Source organism: Dendrobates tinctorius, unplaced genomic scaffold (genome assembly GCF_039654945.1).
Source record: "Dendrobates tinctorius isolate UK_male_01 unplaced genomic scaffold, ASM3965494v1 ptg000015l, whole genome shotgun sequence".
Lineage (NCBI taxonomy): Eukaryota > Metazoa > Chordata > Amphibia > Anura > Dendrobatidae > Dendrobates > Dendrobates tinctorius.
The window spans coordinates 56186988-56211660 of NW_027361683.1; the positions used below are offsets into that span (position 1 = coordinate 56186988).

The window sequence follows — 24673 nt, forward strand, 5'->3', positions numbered from 1 at the left end:
GAAAATGATTTTGCTCCTGAAGGCACATTTCTGCTTCTTATACCATGGAAGACAGCTGTCAGTCAGAAACTCGATAGACTTTGCAGAGGTCATTTTCACACCTTCAGGAGCCTTAAAGAGCCCTACCAGCTGTTTCCCCATGATTCCGGCCCAAAACATGACTCTTCCACCTCCTTGCTGATGTCGCAGCCTTGTTGGGACATGGTGGCCATCCACCAACCATGCACTACTCCATCCATCTGGACCATCCAGGGTTGCTCGACACTCATCAGTAAACAAGACTGTATGAAAATTAGTCTTCATGTACAGTATGTCTGGGCCCACTGCAACCATTTCTGCTTGTGAACACTTTTTAGGGGTGGTTGAATAGTAGGTTTATGCACCACAGCAAGCCTTTGAAGGATCCTACACCTTGAGGTTCGAGGGACTCCAGAGGCACTAGCAGCTTTAAATATCTGTTTGCTGGTTTGTAATGACTTTTTAGCAGCCGCTCTCTTAATCCGATGAACTTGCCTGGCAGAAACCTTCCTCATTCTGCCTTTATCAGCACAAATATGTCTGTGCTCAGAATCAACCACAAATCTCTTAACAGTACGATGATCACGTTTACATTTTTGGGAAATATCTAATGTTTTCATCTCTTGACCAAGGCATTGCACTATTTGATGCTTTTCAGCAGCAGAGAGATCCTTTTTCTTTCCTAAATTCCTTGAAACCTGTGCCTTGCTTAATAATGTGGAACATCATTCTTAAGTAGTTTTCCTTTAATTGGGCTCACCTGGTAAACTAATTATCACAGGCGTTTGAGATTGATTTCAGTGATCCAAAGAGCCCTGATACACCATACCATCTGAGTTTATTTGAAAAACAAAAAATTACATTTTTATGACACTTAAATCCAATTTGCATAATAATTTGGAACACAGTGTATGTATGATGGGTATATGGGCACGGCACTATGAGATGAAGGATGTGTGATTGATATATGGGCACTTGACTATGGGATGGCGAATATGTATGATGGGTATATGGGCATGGGCCTATGGGATGGTGGGTATGTATGATGGGTATATGGGCACGGGACTATGGGATGGCGGATAATTATAATTTGTTATAGCTAACCACAGTTAGTTACTATGCCCGGGCAGCGCCGGGCTCTTCAGCTAGTATTTTTATATATATAAATATCTATCTACATCCTTACTTGTGCATTAAACGTTTGAATTGAATTTCATTACATATGTGATGATTGACGCATAGGTAGTGAATCCCTGAGTCGAACTGTGTCACTGCTTCCCTGTATATAAGATGGCTGTGGCTCTCTGCTCATATTTGTGTTCAGGGTACTGGTACATATTTATTGAGTATTTTAGTTTTATCACTGCGATCATAATTTAAGATGCAAGATTGCTGCGGTGCCCTGTTCAAATCTATGTATTCATTTACATCTACGTTTTGTGTCCATGGCACTGGTATTTCTGTATTAAACATTCAAATTAAACTTCAGTACATTGTGACGACCGGCGCAAGCGCAGTGAACATGGATTGTTTGCCCGCGGGGCTTTGTTTACTTCTGCGCCCTTGGTATCGGCACACGTGCATTCAGTATTTCAACCTCACTATTATGTGATGATCTGGTCATGCTCAGTGAACATTTGAGTGTAATCTTGATGCTGTTTCTCTGCACACAAGATGGCCGCGGAGCTTTGTTTACATCTGCGCCTATGGTACCGGCGCATTGTGTATTTTCAACTAACTTTATTGCTGCAATTTTGTATATACAAGATGGCTGCGGCCAGCGTCCTTCATGTGCGGCACCGCACGCCGCTATTGGTGACTCTCTCTCTCCTCCCTCTTGCAGGTGAGCCATATTCTGATTTATTTTGAGTGGGTATATATATGCTCAAAACGCTAAAGACAACATTCTATTTTTCCCTGAGGAAGCCACCCCTTGCGTGATTTCATCCCACTCCTGGGTTGTCCTTATTTTCTGGCACAGCTGGCCTCAATTATCTGCTTTGGGACACACCATGGTCCTGCAGTTTACACAGATTTATCTGTGTAGACTCATACACGACTGCCTTGATTTACTATTTTGGGGTATTTGTCATTTTTGGAGTTTTGTGTGAAATGATCAATAATTTGATTTTTGCTCCATTCTCTTTTGTGTTTTTTCCTAGCAAGCAAATTAAATGAAGATAATAATACCAAAGAATTTGTGATTGCAATCATTTTCAGGAAGAAACTGAGTATTATCTGACAGAATTGCAGGGGTTTCAATACTTTTGGCCACAACTGTACATTCATTAATCTGTGTTATACTGTATATGTCTAAGCCAGCTATTTTTCTGATATAGTGTCTTTTGTGAGAACCCTGTGTGGTTTACTTTAATTGGTTTATTATTTTATTATTATGGTTTATTATTTTATTTTAATTGGTTTTACATGTATTTTGTTTTGTCATATGTGTACTTTTGCTTGGTTACAAATAAAATTTATATATTTTATACATCACTACATTCTTTGTGCAATTGAGGTGTTCCCCTTGTATGGGGGTGATCTTTTCTCTCTGTTTTGTCAACTGTATGCATTAATGCATGGTAGCAGCTCGTTACCATGCGCTACCATGCGTTAGCCCATACAGTCTATGCACAAGAACGGGTCCGTTCACTGTGCGCTAGTCCCGGCGCTCCCAAAAACACTGCAGTTCGCGTTCGACGGTGCGTCATGAAGTACGCATCATCGCTAACGCATGCCGATTTTGGCATGCGTTAGGATGCGCTACTGTCATTGCGTGCAATGGGTGCGTTAACGCATCCGTTACATAGCGTTGGTGCAGCAATGTAACGGATTCCGTAGGCGCATACCCCCTAACGTAATGTGAACCCAGCCTTAGTCCAAATGAGAATCATGAGGTCAAAGGAACTGACCAAGGAGCTCAGAGACAGAACTGTGGCAAGGCACACATCTGGCCAAGGTTACAAAAGAATTTCTGCAGTACTCAAGATTCCTAAGAGCACAGTGGCCTCCATAATCCTTAAAGGAAAGAAGTTTGGGACCACCACAAGTCTTCCTAGACCTGGCCCATCCTGCCATACTGAGCAATCGTGGGAGAAGAGCCTTGGTGAGAGAGGTAAAGAAGACGCCAAAGATCTCTGTGGCTGAGCTCTACAGATGCTTTGGGTAGATGCATCAACACGTCCGATTATCCACCACCCTCGGATCCTTCAAACGGAACCTGAAAACCCATCTTTTCAGGAAAGCTTACAACCTGCAATAACCATTCTGCCGCCTCATCACCACCAGAGCAGCTGCAACCCCGACCTTCTGTCTCTTCCCCACTATCCCGTAGAATGTAAGTCCGCAAGCACAGGGTCCTCTCCCCTCTGCACCAGTCTGTCATTGTAAATTTGTTTACTGTTAACGTTATCTATAACTTTGTATGTAACCTCCTTCTAATGTACAGCCCCATGGAATTAATGGCGCTATATAAATTAATAATGGGAGAAAGTTCCACAAAGTCAACTAACACTGCAGACCTCCACCAGTTGGGCCTTTATGGCAGAGTGGCCCGACAGTAGCCCCTCCTCAGTGCAAGACGTATGAAAGCCTGCATAGAGTTTGCTAAAAAAAACACATGAAGGACTCCTAGACTGAGAAATAAAATTCTCTGGTCTGATGAGACAAAGATAGAACTTTTTGGTGATAATTCTAAGTGGTATGTGTGGAGAAAATCAGGCACTGCCCATCACCTGCCTAATACAATCCCCACAGTGAAACATGGTGGTAGCAGCATCATGCTATGGGTGTGTGTTTCAGCTGCAGGGACAGGACGACTGGTTGCAATTGAAGGAAACATGAATGCGGCCAAGTACAGAGATATCCTTGGTGAAAACCTTCCAGAGTGCTCTGGACCTCAGATTTGGCCGAAGATTCACTTTCCAACAAGACAATTACCCTAAGCACACAGCTAAAATAACAAAGGAGTAGCTTCAGAACAACTCTGTGACCATTCTTGACTGGCCCAGCCAAAGCCCTTACCTAAACCCAATTGAGCATCTCTGGAAAGACCTGAAAATGACTGTTGACCAACGTTCATCATGCGACCTGATGGAACTGGCGAGAATCTGCAAGGAAGAATGGTAGAGGTTCCCCCAAATCCAGATGTGAAAAACTTGTTGCATCATTCCCAAGAAGACTCAAGGCTCTACTAGCTTAAAGGGTACTTCTCAATACTGAGCAAAGAGTCTGAATACTTATGACCATGTGATATTTGAGTTTTTCTTTAATAAATTTGCAAAAATCTCTACATTTGTTTTTTTTCAATCAAGACGGGTTGCAGAGTGTACATTAATGAGAAAAAAATATGAACTTTTTTGAATTTAACAAATGGCTGCAATGGCACAAAGAATGAAAAGTTTAAAGGGGTCGGTATACTTTCTGTACCCACTGTACTTTTCTTTCACAAAAATTTCCTTTAGACCTCATTTTTTTTTTACTTTCACAAGGATAACAGGAGAAAATGGATCATGCATTTTGTTTGCAATTTCTCCTGAGCATGCCGATACCCCATATGTGGAGGAAAGCAACTGTTTGGGCGCATGGCAGGGCTTCGAAGGGAAGGAGCGCTATTTGACTTTGGAATGCAAAATTTGATGGAATAATTAGCGTATGCCATGTCTCGTTTGGAGTGCCCCTGATATGCCTAAATAGTGAAATCCCATTTTGTGACACCATTTTGGAAAGTAGACCACTTTGGGACCTTATCTAGATGTGTATTGAGCACCGTGAGCCGCCAGGTGCTTCACAGAAGTCTATAACGTTAAGATGTGAAACTAAAAAACTTTCCCCAAAAAAATTTTTTTAGCTACCAATTTTGTATTTTCATAAGGAGAAAACGGACCCCAAAGTTTGTTGTGCAATTTCTCTTGAGTTCATCGATATCCCATATGTGGTCGAAAGCTACTTTTTAGGTACAGTGCAAAGCTCAGAAGGGAAGTAGTGCCATATTGCAGTGCAGATTTTGCTGCACTTGTTTAAGGGTGCCATGTTACATTGGCAGAGCTCCTGAGGTGCCAGAACGACAGATTAATAAATAAATTAATCTAGGGGTGCAGTTATTATATTGACACCATAGGTGTGTCACAGACTTTTATACCATTGGGCAATTAAGAAAAAATAACTTGCATTTTTACCACCTAGGTTGTGTGTTAGCCCTAAGTTTTACATTTTCACACTGGAAAATGGGTAAAAATGGCACCAGAATTTGTCCCACAATTTATGCTGAATGTAGAAATACCCCATATGTGACTGTACAGTACTACTTAGCCATACGGAGTGGCTCAAAAGGGACGGAGCGCCATTTGCCTCCTGGAGCACAGATTGTTATAATAATTGTAATAAAGTGCTTTCTTTTGTGTGTGTGTATATATATATATATATATATATATATATATATATATATATATATACATATATACACTCACTGGCCACTTTATTAGGTACACCTGTCCAACTGTGTGTTAAGACTTAATTTCTAATCAGCCAATCACATTGCGGCAACTCAGTGCATTTAGGCATGTAGACATGGTCAAGACAATCTCCTGCAGTTCAAACCGAGCATCAGTATGGGGAAGAAAGGTGATTTGAGTGCCTTTGAACGTGGCATGATTGTTGGTGCCAGAAGGGCTGGTCTGAGTATTTCAGAAACTGCTGATCTACTGGGATTTTCACGCACAACCATCTCTAGGGTTTACAGAGAATGGTCCGAAAAAGAAAAAAAATCCAGTGAGCGGCAGTTCTGTGGCCGGAAATGCCTTGTTGATGCCAGAGGTCAGAGGAGAATGGGCAGACTGGTTCGAGCTGATAGAAAGGCAACAGTGACTCAAATTGCCACCCGTTACAACCAAGGTAGGCAGAAGAGCATCTCTGAACGCACAGTGCGTCGAACTTTGAGGCAGATGGGCTACAGCAGCAGAAGACCACACTGGGTACCACTCCTCTCAGCTAAGAACAGGAAACTGAGGCTACAATTTGCACAAGCTCATCGAAATTGGACAGTAGAAGATTGGAAAAACGTTGCCTGGTCTGATGAGTCTCGATTTCTGCTGCGACATTCGGATGGTAGGGTCAGAATTTGGCGTAAACAACATGAAAGCATGGATCCATCCTGCCTTGTATCAACGGTTCAGGCTGGTGGTGGTGGTGTCATGGTGTGGGGAATTTTTTCTTGGCACTCTTTGGGCCCCTTGGTACCAATTGAGCATCGTTGCAACGCCACAGCCTACCTGAGTATTGTTGCTGACCATGTCCTTCCCTTTATGACCACAATGTACCCAACATCTGATGGCTACTTTCAGCAGGATAATGCGCCATGTCATAAAGCTCGAATCATCTCAGATTGGTTTCTTGAACATGACAATGAGTTCACTGTACTCAAATGGCCTCCTCAGTCACCAGATCTCAATCCAATAGAGCATCTTTGGGATGTGGTGGAACGGGAGATTCGCATCAGGGATGTGCAGCCGACAAATCTGCGCCAACTGTGTGATGCCATCATGTCAATATGGTCCAAAATCTCTGAGGAATGCTTCCAGCACCTTGTTGAATCTCTGCCACGAAGAATTGAGGCAGTTCTGAAGGCAAAAGGGGGTCCAACCCGTTACTAGCATGGTGTACCTAATAAAGTGGCCAGTGAGTGTATATATTAGCTGAAGAGCCCGGCGCTGCCCGGGAATAGTAACTAACTGCGGTTAGTTATAACAAATTATAATTATCCGCCATCCCATATTCCCGTGCCCATATACCCATCATACATATCCACCATCCCATAGTTCCGTGCCCATATATCCATCATACATATTCGCCATCCCATAGTCGAGTACCCACATACCCATCACACATCCTTCATCTCATAGTGCCGTGCCCATATACCCATCATACATATTCGCCATCCCATAGTCGAGTGCCCATATACCCATCACACATCCTTCATTTCATAGTGTCATAGTGCCTTGCCCATATACCCATGATACATATCCTCATCCCATAGTCCTGTGCCCATTTACCCATCATACATATCCACGATCCCATAGGCCCGTGCCCATATACCCATCATACATATCTTCCATCCCATAGTCGAGTGCCCATATACCCATCACACATCATCCATCTCATAGTCCCATGCCCAAATACCCATCACACATCCTCCATCTCATAGTCCCATGCCCATATATATACCCACCATACATATCCTCCATCCCATAGTAGAGTGCCCATATACCCATCATACACATCCTCCATCCCATAGTCCCGTGCCCATATATACCCATCATACATATCCTCCATCCCATAGTAGAGTGCCCATATACCCATCACACATCCTCCATCCCATAGTCCAGTGCCCATATACCCATCACACATCCTCCATCCCATAGTCCCGTGCCCATATATCCGTCATACATATCCTCCATTCCATAGTCCAGTGCCCATATACCCATCACACATCCTCCATCCCATAGTCAACCATTATGACATCATAATGAGCGGCGGGGCTTGCAACCTATGATGACATCAGCGTCGCCATGGCAACCATTGTGACATAATGAGGGGCGGGGCTTGATACGCACACACTTTTTCCCCAGTATGTAGATAGGGGCAAAATTGTTTGGTGAATTGTAACGCGCAGGGTTAAAATTTCGCCTCACAACATAGCTTAGGACGCTTTCGGGGTCCAGACGTGTGACTGTGCCAAATTTTGTGGCTGTAGCTGCGACAGTGCTGATGCCAATCCCGGACACACACACACACACACACACACACACACACACACACACACACGCATACACACTTTGAGCTTTATATATTAGCTACATATATCTATATTCATGTGTGTGTGAGTATATATATCCACAGTATTTACATGATTGTATGTATGCCATTATTATGACTAGTCACTCTTTTCAGCTGATGTAATATGAAGACATGGGTGTAGTGCTTGGTTTGCAAACCTTATCTAACGTACAAAATAAAATGTCATACCTCTGCTTCTCTGGTAACGTAGATAAGGATTGCGAACAGCCAAGCATATTTCAATGTATGTACTATTTTGGAAACGAAGTATGTTTCAACGCCCTCCTCTTTTATCATTTAACCCCTTCACCCCCAAGGGTGGTTTGCACGTTCATGACCGGGCCAATTTTTACAATTCTGACCACTGTACCTTTATGAGGTCATAACTCTGGAACGCTTCCATGGATCCCGGTGATTCTGACACTGTTTTCTCGTGACATATTGTACTTCATGGTAGTGGTAAAATTTCATTCAAATAACTTGCGTTTATTTGTGAGAAAAACGGAAATTTGGCGAAGATTTTGAAAATTTTGCAATTTTCCAACTTTGAATTTTTATGCCCTTAAATCACAGAGATACAGCACACAAAAAACTTGATAACTAACATTTCCCACATGTTTACTTTACATCAGCACAATTTTGGAACCAAAATTTTTTTTTGTTAGGAAGTTATAAGGGTTAAAAGTTGACCAGCGATTTCTCATTTTTACAACACCATTTTATTTTTAGGACCACATCACATTTGAGGTCACTTTGAGGGGTCTATATGATAGAAAATACCCAAAAGTGACACCATTCTAAAAACTGCACCCCTTAAGGTGCTCAAAACCACATTCAAGAAGTTTATTAACCCTTTAGGTGCGTCACAGGAATTTTTTTGAATATTTAAAAAAAAATGAACATCTAACTTTTTCACAAAAAAAATAGTTCAGGTTCAATTTTTTTTATTTTACCAAGGGTAACAGGAGAAATTGGACTGCAAAAGTTATTGTGCAATTTGTCCTGAGTACGCTGATACCTGATATGTGGGAGGAGCGACTGTTTCGGCGCATGGCAGAGCTCAGAATGGAAGGAGCGCCGTTTGACTTTTTCAATGCAAAATTGGCTGGAATTCAGATCGGACGCCATGTCACGTTTGGAGAGTCCCTGATGTACCTAAACAGTGGAAACCCCCTACAAGTGACCCCATTTTGGAAACTAGACCCCCCAAGGAACTTATCTAGATATGTGGTGAGAACTTTGAACCCCCAAGGGCTTCACAGAAGTTTATAACATACAGCCGTACAATTAAAAAATCATATTTTTTCCACAAAAATGATCTTTTCACCCTCAATTCTTATTTTTCCAAGGGTAACAGGACCCTAAAAGTTATTGTGCAATTTGTCCTGAGTACGCTGATACCCCACATGTGGGGGTAAACCACTATTTGGGCGCATGGCAGAGCTCGGAAGGGAAGCAGCGCCATTTGACGTTTTTGGCTGGAATTGAGATCGGACATCATGTCGCGATTGGAAAACCCCTGATGTACCAAAACAGTGGAAACCCCCCACAAATGACACCATTTTGGAAACTAGACCCCCTAGGGAACTTATCTAGATGTGTTGTGAGCACTTTGAACCTCCCAGTGCTTCACAGAAGTTTATAACGCCCGGGCGTGAAAATAAAAAATTCGTATTTTTTCCACAAACATGATCTTTTAGTCACCATTTTTTTATTTTCCCAAGGGTACCAGGAGAAATTGGACCCCAAAAGTTGTTGTCCAATTTGTCCTGAGTACGCTGATACCCCATATGTGGGAGAAAACTACTGTATGGGCACACGTCGGGGCTCGGAAGGGAAGTAGTGACGTTTTGGAATGCAGACTTTGAGGGAATGTTCTGCGGGTGTCATGTTGCCTTTGGAGAGCCCCTAATGTACCTAAACAGTGGAAACCCCCCACAAATGACCCCATTTTGGAAACGAGACCCCCTAAGGAACTTATCTAGATGTGTGGTGAGCACTTTGAACCCCCAAGGGCTTCACAGAAGTTTATAATGCCCGGGCTTGAAAATATAAAAATCGTATTTTTTCCACAAACATGATCAATTAGTCCCCAATTTTTTCATTTTCCCAAGGGTAACAGGAGAAATTGGACCCCAAAAGTTGTTGTCCAATTTGTCATGAGTACGCTGACACCCCATATGTGGGAGAAAACTACTGTATGGACACACGTCGGGGCTCGGAAGGGAAGCAGTGACATTTTGGAATGCAGACTTTGATGGAATGGTCTGCGGGTGTCATGTGCGTTTGGAGAGCCCCTGATGTACCTAAACTATTGAAACTCCCCACAAATGACCCCATTTTCGACACTAGGCCCCCCACGGAACTTATCTAGATGTGTGGTGAGCACTTTGAACCCCCAAGTGCTTCACAGAAGTTTATAACGCTCGGGCGTGAAAATAAGAAAATCATTTTTTTTTCCACAAAAATGATATTTTTGCCCCCAATTTTTTTATTTTCCTAAGGGTAACAGGAGAAATTGGACCCCAAAAATTGTTTTGCAATTTGACCTGAGTAGGCTGATACCCTACATGTGGGGGTAAAACACTGTTTGGGCGCATGGCAGAGCTTGGAAGGGAAGGAGCACCATTTGACTTTTTCAACTCAGAATTGGCTGGAATTGAGATCAGACGCCATGTTGCATTTGGAGAGCCCCTGATGTGCCCAAACAGTGGAAACCCCCAATTCTAACTCCAACCCGAACCCCAACACACCCCTAACCCTAATCTCAGCCCTAACCCTAGCACTAGCCCTAACCCTAATGGAAAAATGGAAATAAATACTTTTTTTTATTTTATTATTTTTCCCTAACTAAGGGGGTGATAACGGGGGGTTTGATTTACTATTTATGGCGGTTTTTATGTTTGGCAGCTGTCACACGCTAAAAGACGCTTTTTATTGTAAAAATAGTTTTTGCATCACCACATATTGAGAGCTCTAATTTTTCCGTATTTTGACCCACCGAGTCATGTGAGGTCTTATTTTTTGCGGGACGAGTTGACGTTTTTATTGGTACCATTTTCGGGCACGTGACTTTTTTGATCGCTTTTTATTCCGATTTTTGGGACGCAGAATGAACAAAAACCAGCGTTTCATGAATTTCTTTTGGGGGGGTGCGTTTACACCGTTCCGCGTGTGATAAAATTGATAAAGCGGTTTTATTCTTCGGGTCAGTACGCTTACAGAGATACCTTATTTCGGTCGTTTTTTTATGTTTTGTCGGTTTTATGCAATGAAAACTATTTTATATAAAAAATAATTATTTTTGCATCACTTTATTCTGCGAGCTATAACTTTTTTATTTTTTTGCGTATGATGCTGTGTGGCGGCTCGTTTTTTGCGGGACAAGATGACGTTTTCAGCGGTACCATGGATATTTATATGCGTCTTTTTGATCTCACGTTATTACACTTTTTGTTTGGCGGTATGATAATAAATCATTATTTTTTGCTTCGTTTTTTATTTTTATTTTTTAAGGGGTTCGCTAAAGCGGTTAACTAATGGGACAATTTTATAGGGCGGGTCGTTACGGACGCGGCAATACCTAATATGTGTACTTTTATTGTTTTTTTTTTTTTTTATTTCTAAAAAATGGATTTATTTGGGGGAATATTTTTTTTTTCTTCTAATTTATTTGGCGATTTTTTTTTTAAATTTATTTTAACACTTGTTTTTATTTTTTTTTTTTACTTTATTAAATAGTCCCAGGTGGGACATCACTGTCCTGTGACAGATCACTCATCTGTCACATCACAGATCACTGTGACAGATCAGCAATCTGTCACAGGCACTGCAGAAGGCTTCCTCATGCCTGTGCTTTGCAGGCACTGAGGAAGCCAGCTTCCTGCAGGCCCCCGAAGGCCCCCGTCGCCATCTTGGATTCGGGGGCCTGCAGGAAAGGAGCCCCCTGCAGCAGCGCTGCACATTGCGCTGCCGTGGGGGGCTCAGGGAAGCACGGAGGGAGCCCCCTCCCTGCCGATGCTTCCCTTTAACCCCCGGTACACCGCGATCATGTTTGATCGCGGTGTGCAAGGGGTTAACGTGTCGGGGGTGGTCCGTGACCGCCTCTGACACATTGTGCCGGGTGTCAGCTGTGATAATCGGCTTACACCCGGCCGCGATCAGCGGCGCTCACCATGTGGGCGCCGCTGATCGCGGTGGACGTACTATCCCGTCCATGGGCATAGGGGCCCGGGTCTTATGGACGGGATAGTACGTCTCATGTCAGGAAGGGGTTAAACTCTAAGAATATGTATTGAGGCAGACAGAGGATGGCCCACAGCTAGTGTGGCTGTCATTCTCTCTCCATGCATGCATGACCAAATAAAGGATCTTACTTATTCAGGTCTGGACGATTTCGAATTGGAAGACTAAAACTCCATATATAAAGTGCTCTCAGTGAGAGAAACAAAATAGGAATCTTGTGGGTATGATACCTTTTAATGGCTAACAAATAATAGTGAATGTTGTTACATATCATATCATATATCAGCCTGATGAAGGGACATAAGCAACAACATTCACTATTATTTGTTAGCCATTAAAAGGTATCATACCCACAAGATTCCTATTTTGTTTCTCTCACTGAGAGCACTTTATATATTTTTTTCTACTGGCTAACACGGTACCAAACCACTTTTTTCGTTTTACTAAAACTCCACTAACACAGATTTTCCTAGACTAGTTTGTGGATTCCATATAAAGAGACCCTAATTGCTAGAAAAGCAGAATCCTCCTCAAGTGACCACATTTTGGAAATTATAACCCTTTGAGAATTTATCTACAGATGTTGTGACGATTTTTACTCCATGGGTGTTTTCCAGAAACAGGCAGCGGTGGATGTTGCTGAGCGAAAATTGAATACTGACATTGTAGTGGCCAGTGCATTATGCCCAGCTCATGCTTCTGGAGACACATACCTGTAAATTAGGTGTGCTGTCATCAATACAGAAATGGCAAACGTGGGTGCTCATATCTGGTTTAGACACACCGGGGCTCAGAAGGGAGGAGGACATTTGCTGAATTTCTTTTGGCATGTGAGAAGCAATTTCGCTTTTCCAGAACTTTTGTGCTACCAGTATTGTTATCAGATGACAGATCTGAGTGCGTTTTTTTTTAATTTTTGCGGATTAAGTGGAAGCTTTTATTGGAAACCTTTTACATAACGTTTGGGATCACAGTTATCCGTCGCTCTCCACTTACCACTTACTTTGTGGTTTCCATCTAAATCTCCGAGTGATGTGACAGATGAAACCCTTGAGGGATCCATTCACTATAAGGCAGCAGAGTTACTCTGTACTACTACGTCTGGCCTCTGTTTAGCAGTGTCCTTCTTTTGCGTAGGCCACAAAACTGTGGCCTACACACTTTTATGCAATCCTAAAAAGACGGGCGAAGCCAGATCATGGGTCAGACGGCGTCCACAGTGCCTCCATCTGCCTCATTATAGGGAATCTTCAGCCAGAGGTACTGTCTAAATCACGTATTTCAGAGATTTACATGGAAACCCCAGTGTAAGTGCTCAGCGCAGAGCCAGGATAAATGTGCACTTAGCCTTACTGCATTCTTTGGGAGGCAGAATGAAAAAATCAACATCATGTGAAGAATTTGTTTTATTTAGATTTTATGCCGTTCCTTGTGCGGTATAAGTGATTAGGTGACTTTATTCTTCTGTTTGGTGCAATAACAGCAATACCAAATTTATATCGGGTTTTTATGTTTGGTTGCTCTCACACACTACAAGACGCTTTTTATCATAGAATCATAGAATCGTAGAGTTGGAAGGGACCTCCTGGGCCATCTGGTCCAACCCCCTGCTCAAAGCAGGATTCGCTAAATCATCCCAGTTAGATGTCTGTCCAGCCTCTGTTTGAAGACTTCCATTGAAGGAGAACTCACCACTTCTCGTGGCAGCCTGTTCCACTCATTGATCACTCTAACTGTCAAAAAGTTTTTTCTAATATCTAATCTGTGTCTCCTCCCATTCAGCTTCATCCCATTGCTTCTAGTCTTTCCTTGTGCAAATGAGAATAAAGTTGATCCTTCTACAATGTGACAGCCCTTTAGATATTTGTAGACAGCTATTAAGTCTCCTCTCAGTCTTCTCTTTTGCAAACTAAACATTCCTAAATCCTGCAACCTTTCCTCATAAGACAGGGTTTGCAGACCGGTCACCATTCTGGTCGCTCTTTTCTGAACTTGCTCCAGTTTGTTGATGTCTTTTTTAAAATGTGGTGCCCAAAATTGGACACAATATTCCAGATGAGGTCTGACCAAAGAGGAGTAGAGGGAAATAATTACTTCATGTGATCTAGACTGTATGCTTCTGTTAATACATCCTAGAATTGCATTTGCCTTTTTTGCTGCTGCATCACACTGTTGACTCATATTCAGTCTGTGATCTATTAGTATACCCAAGTCTTTTTCACATGTGCTGTCACTTAGCCCTATTCCTCCCATTCTATATATGCTTTTTTCATTTTTATTGCCCAGATGTAGTACTTTGCATTTCTCCCTGTTAAAAACCATTCTGTTAGTTGCTGCCCACTTCTCCAGTTTATTTAAATCTTTTTGAATCCTCTCTCTCTCTTCTCTAGTATTAGCTATCCCTCCTAGCTTTGTGTCATCAGCAAATTTAATCAGTTTACCCTCAATTCCTTCATCTAAATCGTTGATAAAGATGTTGAACAATACAGGGCCCAGGACAGAGCCCTGTGGTACCCCACTTGAGACATTCTTCCAACTGGATGTGCAGCCATTTACGACCACTCTTTGGGTCCGATCACTAAGCCAGTTATGAATCCACCTAACAGTTGCCTTGTCCATTCCATACTTAGTCATTTTTTCAATAAGGATTGTATGAGAGACTTTGTCAAATGCTTTGCTGAAGTCAAGATATACTATATCTACAGCATTTCCTTGATCCACCCAATCAGTAATACCATCATAGAAGGAAATTAAATTAGTCTGACATGACTTATTAGTTACAAACCCATGCTGACTCTGTTTAATCACTTCATTCTTATCCAGGTATTGACATACATGTTGTTTAATAATTTGTTCAAAGATCTTTCCTGGTATAGAAGTCAGACTCACCGGCCTATAGTTGCCTGGGTCCACCTTCTTCCCCTTTTTGAAGATAGGAACAACATTTGCTCTTCTCCAGTCTTCTGGCACTTCTCCTGTTCTCCAAGAATTTTCAAAGATTATGGAGAGGGGTTCAAAAATTTCTTCTGCTATCTCCTTCAGTACTCTGGGGTGTAATTCATCTGGACCTGGAGACTTGAATACATTTAGGTTAGCTAAGTGTTTCCTCACTATCTTTCTGTTTATAGATATCCTGGATTCTTCTATTCCCTTAATAGGACAGTGAATAACAGTTGATGTTACATTTCCTTTCTGAGAGAAAACAGATGCAAAATAGGAATTTAAAAGTTCAGCCTTCTCAACATCCTGTCTTACCATTTCATCATTTTCATCCTGTAAAAATCCTATAGCATCTTTGACTTTTCTTTTACTTTTGACATATCCCCAAAATCCTTTATTATTGCTTTTGACATCTCTTGCAAGCCTCAATTCATTTTCAGCTTTAGATAATCTGATTTGTGCCTTGCAGGTTCTGCAGACAGCATTATATTCTTCTTTAGATATGCCTCCTTCTTTCCATTTTATAAACATTTTTTGCTTCCTTTTTAGCATGTGCTTAAGTTCTGTGTTCATCCATCCTGGTTTCCTTAAATGCTTCCTATTCTTCCCTCTTTTCGGAATTGTTAACAACTGTGCTTTGAGAATTTCATTTTTCAAGATTTCCCATCCTTCCTGGACATTTTTGTCTTTAAGGATATCCAGCCATTGGATCCCTCCAATTCTCTTTCTGAATCCCTTAAAATCTGCCTTTCTGAAATCTAACCTTGACGTCTGAGTCTTCACAGGTCTTCCGCCTCTAGTTATCCAAAATTCTAAAATAGCATGGTCGCTACCTCCTAGGGTCCCAGCCACTTTTACCTCCTCAACCATTTCCTCCCTGTTTATAAGGATTAGATCCAAGGTAGCAGTTCCCCTTGTTTTCTCCTTTACCTTTTGGAAGATAAAGTTGTCAGCAAGAGAGGATAAGAATTTCCTTGACCTGTTAGTTTTGCCTGAGAGAGATTCCCAACAAATGTCTGGATAGTTGAAATCTCCCATGACAACTATGTCATATTTTTTGGAGAACTTGGCCATTTGATGCATAAAGAGTTCATCCATATCTTCAGCTTGCACAGGCGGCCTGTAGTAAATGCCTACAATGGTGTCCTTCCCATTGTTCTGTCCTTGTATTCTTACCCAAACAGTTTCCACAGAACTCCCAGTCTCTGAAGCTTCAATCTCTGTGCAGATATACGCATTTCTAACATACAATGTGACACCCCCTCCTCGTTTATCAAGTCTGTTTCTTGCAAATAAGTTGTATCCTTATTTTTATTGCAATTTAAGCTAGTTTTTGCATCACCACGTTTTGAGCGCTGTAATTTTTTCATGTTTCGGCCAACAGTCAAGCGATGGTTTGTTTTTTGCGGGACGGGGCTGACGTACCATTGTCTTCCCCTGGCGAAGACGTGCTGGTCACGTAAATACATGCGGGGCTTTGCTCCCCCCGGCTATTTGCCCCTCAGTCCGGCGGGACCCACGTGCCTATGACTTTCTGCTTTTCGTCCCTCCACACTCTCCAGCTCATGCAGTGTTGTGCACATTTGCAGTACCTATTCTGGTATTTTTTTGTGGTTGTTTTGTCTCATTTTGGTTGGTTGGTGCTATATTTCAGGTTTGGTCCTGTGCTCTGCACCATTTCGTTTATTTTGGTTTTCCAAAGCATTGTCTGCTTTCAGCATTAATCTTTTTATGCACAAACACGCGAGTTGTTTTAAGTGCTGTCACCATTCATGTGAGGCTGGTTTCACACTAGCTCTTTTTAGCGGTGCGCGTCCATGCGCATACTGTTTCTCTTATTCATTCTCGTCTCGACTATTGTAACTCTCTTCTAATCGGTCTTTCTCTTACCAAACTCTCCCACCTCCAATCTGTCTTGAATGCTGCAGCCAGGATCATATTCCTCGCCAATCGTTACTGATGCCTCTACCTTGTGCCAGTCATTACACTGATTACCCATCCACTCCAGAATTTCAGTACAAACTTATTACCCTCACCCACAAAGCTCTCCATGGCTCAGCACCACCCTACATCTCCTCCCTTGTTTCAGTATACCATCCTACCCGTGCCCTCCGTTCTGCTGATGACCTGAGGTTAGCATCCTCAATAATCAGAACCTACCACTCCCGTCTCCAAGACTATACACGTGCTGCGCCAATTTTTTTGGAATGCACTTCCCAGGTCAATACGATTAGTCCCCACTACCCAGAATTTTAAGCGTGCTATGAAAACGCATTTATTCAGACTGGCCTGCAGTCTCAACACATTAACCTAACTATCCCTGTGTGGCACAGCCAAAAGTTTTACCATACACAAGACCTCCAAAAGCTAGGTATTCAGGATTATATATTTTTATAGAACCAGAAACAGAATAATCCCTAAAAAATAACTTTTAATTCAATCACTAAAACACTTATGATGGTAAAATAACCTATATATACAAGGGGGTCAGGGATCAAAGTCAAATCTAAACCATTGAAAGATTATTTAAATAGAGGACAAAAAAACTACTTTGCCCTAGTAAGCCCTAATGAGGCCCTTTCTGACCGCGGAGGTTGGCACCCTAGTTGTTGATGTGGCTCCCCCGCTCAACGTCGGCATCCCTAATAACGCCCTAGACCACCCTACGTATACAAAAATAGGGGACACAAAAAATAATCACACTCACACTCATAATACCGACGATACAAAAAAGTGAGGAGACAATTGTTGTCTCGTGCAAAAAGTGCTAAGTGCTGTAAACTTATCTCGTAATATGCACACTGTAAACTTATCTCGTAGTCAAAAAAGCCTCTAATAGTCTAATGTCAGAATGTAGGTTTCAGCAGGTCAAGAAAGACTTATCTCATAGTCAAAAATACTAGCCTGCTACAATAAACCAGGTTCATAGAGAAAAAACATTAAGGAACAATCGTCTACAGAGAGATCAAAATCTATAGTCAACAGCATACAAAAAAATAATAAAAAATATAATGACTTTGTCCAAAAATAAGGACAGCACAGAAAATGATGGAAATACTGCACATTTAAATGCCAGAAAAATAAAAAAAACTGTCTATCAGGAAACTGTTGCACATGCACAAAGGTTCATTCCCCCATGATATGTCCAGAGGCTCCATCCACCTCCGCAAACACGTGCATATATTACCAATATCAACAATATTCCAGCAATAGCATGCAAATAAGACAGTAATTCCTGATTCTTAAAATTGCATCACCTCACAAAGCCTTACTACTCATGTGGAAAGACAATATATAGCAAAATGCAGTGAGCCTTCAAAACTACAAGCACATTATAAAAATAGACCGTGCTATATGAACTCCACACAGCAATGTGTGGACCATGAAAGTTCATATGTAGAGTAATGCTGCAGAGCTCAATGCTTCATACAACAGAAAACTGCAAAAAAAAAAGTCTCCATCTTGAAGGGTTAATATTGCTCATTGAAAAAAATACCACATGGAATCTATCAGAGGCATAATGTGCAGCATATACAGTCATATGTTAAAGTTTGGGCACCCCTATTAATGTTAACCTTTTTTCTTTATAACAATTTTGGTTTTTGCAACAGCTATTTCAGTTTCATATATCTAATAACTGATGGACTCAGTTATATTTCTGGATTCAAATGAGGTTTATTGTACTAACAGAAAATGTGCAATCTGCATTTTAACAAAATTTGACCGGTGCAAAAGTATGGGCACCCTTATCATTTTCTTGATTTGAACACTCCTAACCACTTTTTACTGACTTCCTGAAGCACTACATTGGTTTTGTAACCTCATTGAGCTTTGAACTTCATAGCCAGGTGTATCAAATCATGAGAAAAGGTATTTAAGGTGGCCAGTTGAAAGTAGTTCTCCTATTTGATTCTCCTATGAAGAGTGGCATCATGGGCCTCTCAAATGATTTGAAAACAAAGATTATTCAACATAGCTTTTCAGGGGAAGGATACAAAAAGTTGTCTCAGAGATTTAACCTGTCAGTTTCCACTGTGAGGAACATAGTAAGGAAATGGAAGAACACAGGTACAGTTCTTGTAAAGCCCAGAAGTGGCAGGCCAAGAAAAATATCAGAAAGACAGAGAAGAAGAATGGTGGGAACAGTCAAGGACAATCCACAGACCACCTCCAAAGACCTGCAGCATCATCTTGCTGCAGATGGTGTCACTGTGCATCGGTCAACAATACAGCGCACTTTGCACAAGGAGAAGCTGTATGGGAGAGTGATGGGAAAGAAGCCATTTCTGCAAGCACGCTACAAACAGAGTCGCCTGAGGTATGCAAAAGCACATTTGGACAAGCCAGTTACATTTTGGAAGAAGGTCCTGTGGACTGATGAAACAAAGATTGAGTTGTTTGGTCATACAAAAAGGCGTTATGCATGGAGGCTAGAAAACACAGCATTCCAAGAAAAACACTTGCTACCCACAGTAAAATTTGGTGGAGGTTCCATCATGCATTGGGGCTGTGTGGCCAATGCCGGCACCAGGAATCTTGTTGAAGTTGAGGGTTGCATGGATTCAACTTAGTATCAGAAGATTCTTGACAATAATGTGCAAGAATCAGTGACGAAGTTGAAGTTACGCAGGGGATGGATATTTCAGCAAGACAATGATCCAAAACACTGCTCCAGATCTACTCAGGCATTCATGCAGAGGAACAATTACAATGTTCTGGAATGGCCATCCCAGTCCCCAGACCTGAATATCATTGAACATCTGTGGGATGATTTGAAGCGGGCTGTACATGCTCGGCGACCATCAAACTTAACTGAACTGGAATTGTTTTGTAACCAGGAATGGTCACAAATACCTTCATCCAGGAACTCATTAATAGCTACAGGAAGCGACTGGAGGCTGTTATTTTTTGCAAAAGGAGGATCTATGAAATATTAATGTCACTTTTATGATGAGGTGCCCATACTTTTGCACCGGTTAAATTTTGTTAAAATGCAGATTGCACATTTTCTGTTAGTACAATAAACCTCATTTGAATCCAGAAATATAACTGAGTCCATCAGTTATTAGATATATGAAACTGAAATAGCTGTTGCAAAAACCAAAATTGTTATAAAGAAAAAAGGTTAACATTAATAGGGGTGCCCAAACTTTAACATATGACTGTACTTATCAGCCATAGATGCAGACAAGGACCCGACACGTTTCCCCCTCTACGGTGGTGAGGGTTCATCAGGGGTCATAAGATGGGGGCTCATTCCCCCTGGCCGAATTGACAATGCAGTGTGCGTGCGGCTTGCAGTCAGACGGGGATTGGAACAGGAAGATCCTACAGCGCGAAACACGCTGGATCTTCTGGCTTGAATCACAGAGCCCGAATGGCCTTAATGAACAGTTAAATTACATTAGTTATTTATAATTAATGGGTTCCTGCATTTTTCCAGTATACCTGTATGGCTTGTTCAGAGCCTTTTAGGACGATTGCGTCGTGATTGTTGATTATTGCCTATAATTTCTGCTGTTTATGGGACACACAATAATCTGTTTGCCACATGAGTAGTAAGGCTTTGTGAGGTGATGCAATTTTAAGCCTAATGAATTACTGTGTACTGTGCTGGTCCTTATTTTTGGACAAAGTCATTATTTTTTGTATGCTGTTGACTATAGATATTGATCTCTCTGTAGATGTTTTTTTCCTCAATGTTTTTTCTCTATGAACCTGGTTTATTGTAGCAGGCTAGTATTTTTGACTACGAGATAAGTCTTTCTTGACCTGCTGAAACCTACATTCTGAAATTAGACTATTAGAGGCTTTTTTGACTACGAGATAAGTTTACAGTGTGCATATTACGAGATAAGTTTACAGCACTTAGCACTTTTGCACGAGACAACAATTGTCTCCTCACTTTTTTGTATCGTCGATATTATGGGTGTGAGTGTGATTATTTTTTGTGTCCCCTATTTTTGTATACGTAGGGTGGTCTAGGGCGTTATTAGGGATGCCAACGTTGAGCGGGGGCACCACATCGTCAACAACTAGGGTGCCAACGTCCGCGGTCAGAAAGGGCCTCATTAGGGCTTACTAGGGCAAAGTAGTTTTTTTTGTCCTCTATTTAAATAATCTTTCAATGGTTTAGATTTGACTTTGATCCCTGACCCCCTTGTATATATACAGTAGGTAATTTTACCATCATAAGTCTTTTAGTGATTGAATTAAGTTATTTTTTAGGGATTATTCTGTTTCTGGTTCTATAAAAGTTTTACCATAACCAGGTTCCCCACATCATGTTCCCACATGCTTTATGCATCCATTAGCCCTCTGCGTCTGTACTGTTACACACTTAAAATTATGGCTGATCCAAACAATCAGGGCAATTGTTACCACCCACCTTTCATGTCTACCTTTTTTCCTCATAGGTTGTAAGCTTGCGAGCAGGGCCCTCATTTCTCTTGGTATCTGTTATAATCTATGTGATTATTGTTATGCTGTAATGTCTATTGTCTGTACAAGTCCCCTCTGAAATGTAAAGTGCTGCGGAATATGTCGGCGCTATAGAAATACAATTTATTATTATGCGTCCTGCGCCCCTATCTATAACATGGGGGCGCATGGTCTAGCGTATGCACGCGTTCGTATGCGTTTTCGTGCCCATGCGTTTTTTTGTAGCGTGCGCCGGTCGCAACCTGTTGCACTTTTGGTCCTTCCGACCTGTCTGAAAAAAACGCATGCGCACGCTTGCTCACGAAATTAGCAAAAAAATCACATTACAGTCTATGGTAACACAGGCGCGCACGCCTGCGTTTAAAATCGCATGCGTCTTAAGAGTTAACATGGCTAGAAACTGGTTAAAACGCATGCGCCAAAAAAAAAAACACATTCAAAACGCATGATGCTTTTTTTGCATGCGATTCTATTGCGGACGAAGCGCAACGCTAGTTTGAAACTAGCCTGACACTGATATTTTTAGGGACTTTACTATGTCTATATTATTTGGCATTTTTGACCTCTGGGTACCATTGGGGACAGTTCAATTTATAGATTGTGATTGTCTACCCTTATTTTTTGTCATTTATATCTAGGACTTATTGTGAGCTCCTTCAATTTTGACAACTGTCACTATCTAGGGTCTAGGGGCCTTAGGTTTTATTGCATTTGCACTTTATTGCTTGTGATCATTATATTTACATTATTCATGTGGGGGAATACTTCTTTGGTTTTAAGTATGTTTTAACAGCTTTTGTTAATAAAGTTTTGCCTTTTTATATATATCATTTTGGCATTTCCTACAGTGGTACTTTCCCTTGCTTTTGTCCATTTTCGGGCACATAACATTGTTTGATCGCTTTCTATTCTGATTATTGGGAGGCAGAATGAACAAAATCTAGCAATTCAGGATTTTTTTTTTATTACCATTCCGTCTATGGTAAAATTGGTAAGGCAGCTTTATTCTTCGGGTCAGTACGATTACAGCAATACCTCATTTATATAAATCTTTTTAAGTTTTGGCGCTTTTACACAATAAAAACTATTTTATAGAAAAAATTATTTTTGCATCGCTTTATTCTGAGAGCTATAACTTTATTTTTCTGCTGATGGAGCTGTATGGTGGCTTGTGTTTTGCGGGACAAGATGACGTTTTCAGTTGTACTATTTACATACGTCTCTTTGATAGCTTTTTATTGCACTTTTTGTTTGGCGGTATGATGATGCAATATTTTTGGCCTCGTTTTTTATTTGTGTTCACTGAACTAGAGGGAAAGTTTTATAGAGCAGGTCGTTACGGATGCGGCAATACCAAATGTGTACTTTTTTTTACATAAATATATTTCTTGGAAAAATGTTTCTTTTTCTTTAAGGATTTAAAAAAAAAAAAAAAAGGATGGACATTACTATATAATGCATCAGATTGCTGATATGACACTGCACAGCAGTATATCAGATCAGCGATCTGACAGGCAGGGAAAGAGGCATGCTGGCTGCCTGCTCTCAGCAGTCGCTCGCAAGCCACCTTCCCTCCAGGACCCAGAAGGTCCCCGCGGCCATCTTAGTGCTGGGGGTCTCTATGGAGATCCTCAGCACATCATAATCGAATCGCATTGTTCTGAGGGGAGCGATGCTTCTCTATGCCGCTGTCACTACTGACAGCGGCATCAGAGGGGTTAAATGCCCACAATCGGTGGTAGCGCCGATCGTGGGCATTGCTGCGGGGTGTCAGCTAACACCCACACGCGATCGTCGTGTCACTCCGCGTGAGGCCGCGGCGATTGTGCCGCTGTACTAGTACTGCTCGTGGCAGAAATGCAGTTCCTGCAGAGCAGTACTAGTACAGTGACGGTCATGAAGGGGGTTAAGGGCATAAAAATTAGTTTGTAAATTGATAAAACTTTCCCAAGTTTGCATTTATTTGTGGGAAAAAAAGTCATTTCAAAGAAATTTTTACCGCGATCATGAAGTACAATCTCATGAAAAAACATTCTCAGAATCCATGGGATCCTTTGAAGTGTTGCAGAGTTACTTCATAAAGTGAAACTGGTCAGAATTGTAAAAATTGGCTTGGTCATGAAGCTGAGAAAACAGGCTTAGGCTTCAAGGGGTAGAAATTAGTTTGTTCATAGAACATCTTTCCTCAGTATTTAATATTAACCTTGAAAGCATTCTGATTTTTCAGTCATTAAAACAATAAATGGGCAGGTGTGGCAAAGTTATTAAATATGCAGAATAATGTGTTCTGTGTTTTGCTTTTATTTGAGGTATGTTTTTTTTTATAGGTGACTCCACTGCAGGACAGGCAACGATGAGGGCAATGGGCAGCAAAGAGACAGAAGAGCAGAGTAAGAAGAATGTAACTGTAAAGAATAGAGGGAAGGGTAAGAAAGCTGATGCCTCATCACCACAGCACAATGATCTTGAGGTAAGGAAATGCAGCCTGAGGATTTACAATTAATATGCTTTCTTCAGTTGGCTAATTGAGTGGTCCCAAACAGGCGGCCCTCTCTGAAGATGATATACATACATGATCACATTGATGGAATTCGCATTCTCTTTGCAAGCGGTCTTTAACTTCTTTGCACCATCGGGCGTAATAGTACGCCGATGTCGGACACCCTCCCTTTGATGTGGGCTCCGGCGGTGAGTCCATATCATTCCTGGTACATGTCGACTGTTTTGAACAGCTGACATGTACCCGGATCAGCTGTGAGCGGAATCACGATCCACCAGCGACTATTAACCCGATAAATGCCGCTGTCAAACGCGGACAGCGGCTTTAACATGCACTTCCGGCAATCGCGCCGGAAATCTGCCCATCGGTGACCCCCACCCCATGATCTCGAGCCACCAAGATGTATGTATGTAGCAGAGCCGATCAGGTTATGGCAGCTTCTAGTCTAGTCAAACATGCACATCTTTGGTTTTGCCGCGTTCAGAATCGCCCGAACTATCAATAAAAGAGAAAAAAAAAAAATTAACCTGATTGCTAAACTGCGTAGCGATAAATAAAAAAAAAAAAAGTAAAAGCTCCAAAATTCCGATACATTGCATTAAAATGCAAAAACGGGCGATCAAAATATTGCATCTGCACCAAATATGGTAACATTAAAAACATCCGCTCGGCGTTAAAAAAAATAAGCCCCTCACC

General features: G+C 41.5%; 1 protein-coding gene across 5 annotated transcripts in view; it reads left to right on the forward strand.

Moving 5' to 3' along the window:
* EYA3 (EYA transcriptional coactivator and phosphatase 3) overlaps positions 1-24673 on the forward strand; it is a 471672-nt gene that overhangs the window by 338876 nt on the left and 108123 nt on the right. For all 5 annotated transcript variants that reach the window (XM_073564579.1, XM_073564578.1, XM_073564576.1 and 2 more), the window contains one exon: positions 23805-23947. In XM_073564579.1, coding sequence (XP_073420680.1) covers positions 23805-23947 — 143 coding nt within the window. The remainder of the gene's footprint in view (positions 1-23804; positions 23948-24673) is intronic.